At 34.6% G+C, this 5,729-nt stretch overlaps 1 protein-coding gene across 2 annotated transcripts; it reads right to left on the bottom strand.

Annotated features, from left to right (window-relative positions):
* Nucleotides 1-3,427: 3,427 nt before the first annotated feature.
* Nucleotides 3,428-5,497, bottom strand: LOC105363104 (uncharacterized). Of its 2 annotated transcripts, none has more exons than XM_011500700.1 (3): nt 4,998-5,497; nt 3,871-4,825; nt 3,428-3,785 (listed from the first exon to the last, which is right to left on the bottom strand). In XM_011500700.1, the coding sequence occupies exons 2-3, from the start codon at nt 4,633-4,635 to the stop codon at nt 3,570-3,572; spliced, it is 981 nt and encodes a 326-aa protein (XP_011499002.1). In that variant the 5' UTR covers nt 4,636-4,825; nt 4,998-5,497; the 3' UTR covers nt 3,428-3,569. The 2 variants fall into 2 exon arrangements, with proteins under 2 accessions (XP_011499002.1, XP_011499001.1); XM_011500699.1 differs by having other exon boundaries at nt 5,011-5,497.
* Between the last annotated feature and the right edge of the window lie 232 nt (nt 5,498-5,729).

Genomic DNA, 5,729 nt, shown 5'->3' with positions numbered 1-5,729 from the left:
CAATAATTTTAAGTAATTTTATGTAATAATATTAAGAATAAATTGTAAAGAAATTACATGATAAAATGTATTTTGGAAACGATTGCGCAAACGAACATCATTGTTCGTAAAGATTTTAAAAATTATTATAATTTTTTCTTCTTCTTCTTCGTGTTTCTTTGAAACTTTGCCGCACTACTCTAAATAAACATTATCATATTCGTATTTTAGTATTAATTTTTCCCAAAATACGCATAATCACTTGGGTCAGAAGGCTCGTGAAAAAGAATCGGCGACAAATTTCTAAACAAAGGAGAGTTTGATTTGAGCTTAAGCGTCGCTTTTTATCGTCCAAACCTTTCAAGGAACGAAGCAGCCAAGCATTTATTTATGTAAGGCCCCGTTTATTTTCCCGATGTTATTGCTGCAATCGATGCAATCGATGATACAAGATGTTAAACGTCGTGAGGTTTTCGGTTCGAGTAGCAACTGCAAGTTGGTATTATGGTCGTCGGTGTAAATGGAGGGGTTTTATTATGGAGTCGAGACAGAGACAGAGCATCGCGTAAGCAGAGAAACATGAGGTAATATCATCCAATCAAACCAGCTTGCATTATTTCATTATTACGCTTACGAAAGCATGGAGTTTTAATTTTGAGATAATTGGAAAAGGGAAATATTATGTTCGCGCGTTGGCTTCTCTCCCTCTCTCGCCCCCCCCCCCCTCTCACTCTCCCTCACTCTTTAAACACGTAAATACTGGCTTTTGCTTGTGCTATACTTTCTATCTGATTTCATATTAAATGTAATCAGACTTATTGACATTGAAAATACGTTTGCGTCACTGCTTTGTACGATATTTTCAACGAAATCTTATTTTTTTTTAAGCCAGTATTTTATTAAAACTGATAAAAATCTAGCTGGGACTTAGTCATTTGTAAGATGTGATTAAACATCGCTATTAATAATCACTTTATTATTTCTCATATACTCGTTTAGCTTAATTTTAACAACTTTTAATTTTTTTTTTTTTTTTTTTTACATAAAAACGAGCACATTTTTTTCATGATTTTATTGGATTTGTTATCGATAATATCAATAATTAATCGTATATATATATATATATATATATATATATATTGAGAATCGATATGAAAATTAATGGAACAAGTTTGCATTGGTAGAGTTCATTTTTAAATGAAATAATTTATTTAATTAATCTGAATGTGACATTGTGTAATGAAGGCACTATGCAATAATATACTCTTCTGTAATTAAATTTCTCTCGAGTTATTTCGTCTAGATTAGAAGTAAATTTCAACGATTCTTATTTCAAATATATATATATATATATATATATATATATATATATATATATTACAAAAGGAAAACTTTATTATATAATTACGTAATAATAAAAGTTCTTTCTTTTTTCCTAGTATGATTTTTTTATTAATAATGTGCAAGTGTACGGTGTGACGTTCTTGTTAAGAATTAAAATATGACAATTACGAGTTCTATTTGTCCGGATATTAAATTTACATTGTGCGTAGTGTAAAACAATGTCCCTTAACATCAGTAACAAATATTGTTCCTGAAACAGGACAAATAATGTTTTCTTTGCTTTTCTCTCCGTCATCTTTTAATTCCAAAATGATTCCAGCATTACTTTTAAAATTTAAGTCGAATAGTTTTAATGATATTGAAATAAAAAGATTTCGTACTTTTTGCGCAACGTGTATTCTTGCGGACCTCGAAAATATTTCTTACGTATACGCATTTTATTTATAAATTTAAAAGTATATTGCTACAAAAGCAGGTATTATTCGTTCGATATTATTATGTAAGTAAAAGGAAAAGTATTGTGTGCCGAAGGATGAAATTTGTAACCCAATGAAAATAAATGCTAACGACTATAATGCAGAAAACATTATAAGACGTTTAAGCCAATTAGCAAATTCATGCTCTGTCAATGTACATTACGCAATTGCGAGTGATTGGCCTTCTTTACTTAAATGCGTTGGGTTAAAAAAAAACAAAAAACAAACGTACATCACATACGTTTTAAATTCGTTTTCTCACAATATTCTCAGCAATTCGAAATTAGAATTCTTATACGTATCCTATGACAAAGGCCGACGACTGATTTTATATCTTCTATATCGGGATATCAAAGAACGAATTTTTCCGCTTAGAATACGTTCTCACGCTGACAAATACATTTCCCTCGTTATCCCTCATTCTCCCAGCTTTTCGCCGTCTTCCCCCATCTAAAATGTTCACGAATTAGCGTACAATTCTAGAATTACCTTAGTCCTTCGATTCTTTTTTCAGGTCGTCCCTAAAACCAGTCACTCAATATTTTCAGATATACGGCTTTATCGCGACTATTCGTTACTCATTATTGTTTAGCTTCAATAAATTTTACAATAAATTTTGCAATAATGATAAAAACGTTAAAAAGTTAAAAGTTTTTTTTCTTACCTACCAACATTAGTTGTAATACACACGCACGCACGCACGCACACGAGCACGTATAATTGCACAGCCTTGAATTATGGTTATTTATGATTTTATGCAATGCTAATTGCTGTATAAATGGAAATAAATGGCAAATGCTTACACAAAGGACGAAAAGGATAATAAGGTATATTGAAAATCTTATTATTATTATTAAGAGTAAGGCAAGCTATAATGCTTTTAATACTTCAACAATTTTTATTAGATAATATTCTTATTAAAAGATTTTTGTATTATACAGTATTTTTAAGAGATCCGTAGCAAAGTTTGAATGTAAAAAATAAAATTAACAATATTGATTTAGTACTTGTAATACAACTTTGCAACTTAATTGTACTTTCAGTCTTACAAGGACTCATTTACAAATATGTGAGATATTAATTCTTTATTACCGACTAGCTAAAGTAATTAATATAAAACATATTTCTGCTGTTTACAGTATATTCAGAAATATTTCCTTACAATATTGTACTCTGAATGTTCATATAATATAAATAATTTGATTTTTATCTTTGATTTTTGCTCTGCAAAGCAAGCAATATGGCAGTAGACAAATGATTTTGCATTTTTTAAAAAAAAATACTTTTATCGCATAATTTCAATATGTTTACCAATGCGAGTAACTTTTTGGCACTGATTTAATATTATTATCAAGCTTACAAATATCGTAAAATTACATATAACTCTTTGATCTTATTTATCGCTGAATTAACTTTTCCAATTTTTCCAAACGAACGCTTTATACAAGGTAATCAAATAAATTATTTAAAACAAGCATATTAAATAAACATAAAATCCCGATATTTTGCGCTAGAATTGTAGGCAATTTATTTATTCATTAAAATACTTTAAATATTTTAAAATTATTAATAATAAATATAAAATCATACATCATCGTTAACAATAAATTATGGCAAGATTTCTGGTAAATATTTATAAAATTATCTTAGATCAATAAAACCTAAGTCGTAATTTAAAATAAAAAAACTTTAATTCACGATTGCTTAGTGAGCAATCTGTGGAATTAAAATATTTTACGCATAAAATAATCTAACATCTTGATAGTCAGTCTATCCGTACTCGGAAGTGACAGTGAGACTAAACTGTCCATTTTCTACTTGTGTGCCATGATACCATATTCTCGTATCCAGTAGTACTATGTCTCCCGTATCAACGAAAAAATTAAATTTTTCACAAACATCGTCGCATTCTGGTGTTGGCGCGACAGTCCATGTTTTACTACCAATCACCTGGCCTTGCCACATAAGTCGAGGAATGTAATCGAGCTAAAAATTACATAGGATTAAGTAGAATATTTTGTCTTTGCCAACAATACTAATTCCAATGCACAATTGAAGATTCACTACTTACATGCATGACAGCACCCTGCTCGTATCCTAAAAATATATAATTTGTATTTGGTATTTCTGCATCGTCTGGTAAAAAGTGAGGCGGCTCATAAAATTTCTTCATTATATCTAGAACTTGAGGATGGCAGTTTTTCCATCCAACGTACCAGGACTCTTCGCCAGGTAAATTCAGCGCCCTTCGTTCGCTCATAGAAAATACTTCCTTCAAATTGGCAAAATTGCTTCGAAAGTGTAAGAATTGGCATTCTTCTTCGATGGATTCGTAAGCACCGTTTATATGTTCGTATAAGCTACGGAAGAAATGTAAACTAAATACTTTGGAAGCCAACCAGTGGCTAGCAGCCTTCTTCACAATTATCGGCTTCGAAGAATACGCGTACTTTCCAAACTCCTCTCTCGTTAAATTATCTAGGACTAGAGCCGAATTGACACCCCGACAAAAATCGCAATTTGAGACGGGCCGCGTGAATTCCCATACTAAGTAATTGTTTGGTATTAAACATCTTGTACCTTGTGTGTACTCGATCACAAAATCAATACCGTATCGCTCGACGATTATGCTATACAAAAGTGGCAATAGAATAACTAGAATAAGCTTCTTATTGTACATAAAGCCCAAGGCTGACTGATTATTACGTTGGTCTTGTATATCTGTAATACTGGCAAGTCTTAAATCTGCTAGAGATACTCCTCGTTCGAGAAACTCTTCGGTTAATCGAAGAAACCTTTCTCTTATAACTTGCAAGTGTTGAGCCTTCTGCGACATATTGACCTCCAATAAATTTCCTTAACATTTCAAGTACGTTAATGATAATGATCTATCGTAATAAGATGATTCATGCGACGACACAGCCACTCTGTCTCTATTCCATGCTCCACTGCCTCAGGTATTCTCCAACTGCCGCTTCACTATTATCATATCCAAGTACTTAATCTCCATCCATCGAATCAAAGCGCTAAAACAACGACAAACTATTTACAATTACGAAAAATTACTATTTACAATACCCCGAGGCTACTCGACGATAAATTCAAATCTCTCTATAAACAATCATTCTTAAGCCATCTATTTACAAAAACGGCCTCGCCAGCTACATTCAACGGCCCCATTCACGCACACGAACTTACCCTGACTACTTACATAAAGAGCACCTTTAAAGTGGCGCAGCCTCGGGCTCGTTATAAATTCTACCCGAAGTAAAGAAAAGAACTAAAGTGTCCTCCGCGCGTACGACTCGCCGATACTCAACGGTAATGCTAATCGCGAGCCAAGAGGATAAAAGACGAACCCGCGCGGCTAACCGACGCTTTATGCGCCCAGCGCCGATAAATCGTGCCTCTCACTCACAAAGCAAAATTGAAATACGCGGTACGTAAGGTCGGCCCCACGTAACTTGGACTCGCGATTACGATGAGAGAAGGTGCGCGTTAAAGAAACCCGAGCGCGCTCGATGTTTACACATCGGCGAGCACGAGAGTATTTTTGGCCTTGAGCCACTTCCACGCAGGATCGAGGCGGTGCTATGACTGCCCCGTGAAATGCGGCGAGACCTGCGGCAGTAGTAGCGGGCCCCCGGCTATTATTTCCCTCTCTTTATTTTTTCTTTCTTTCGCTCGTCGCCGCTGCCACCGCCACCGCCACTAGCTCACGTTGCCCCGCCGGCACACCCGCCTGGTGGGGCAAATCGTGTATCGATCACACGTGGAATCACGGCTTGAGACGCCCATTGGCTCCTACACGGCACCCATCACCAATTTCCTTTATTTTCGTCCCCCCGTCGTCGACGTCGAATGCGACGCGAAACAACAAACAACTCGCCCTCGCGCCCGACCGCGACGGCTCCACGCTAATCGTAATAG

This window comes from Ceratosolen solmsi, unplaced genomic scaffold, assembly GCF_000503995.2.
Source record: "Ceratosolen solmsi marchali unplaced genomic scaffold, CerSol_1.0 scaffold27, whole genome shotgun sequence".
Taxonomy (NCBI): Eukaryota; Metazoa; Arthropoda; class Insecta; order Hymenoptera; family Agaonidae; genus Ceratosolen; species Ceratosolen solmsi.
This window is presented reverse-complemented; position numbering and strand designations above follow the sequence as displayed.

Coding starts and splice junctions, on each gene's coding strand:
- LOC105363104 (XM_011500700.1), bottom strand. CDS start 4,635: ATGTCGCAGAAGGCTCAACACTTGCAAGTTATAAGAGAAAGGTTTCTT. Junction 3,786..3,870: donor AGCAGGGTGCTGTCATGCAT/GTAAGTAGTGAA, acceptor TGTAATTTTTAG/CTCGATTACATTCCTCGACT.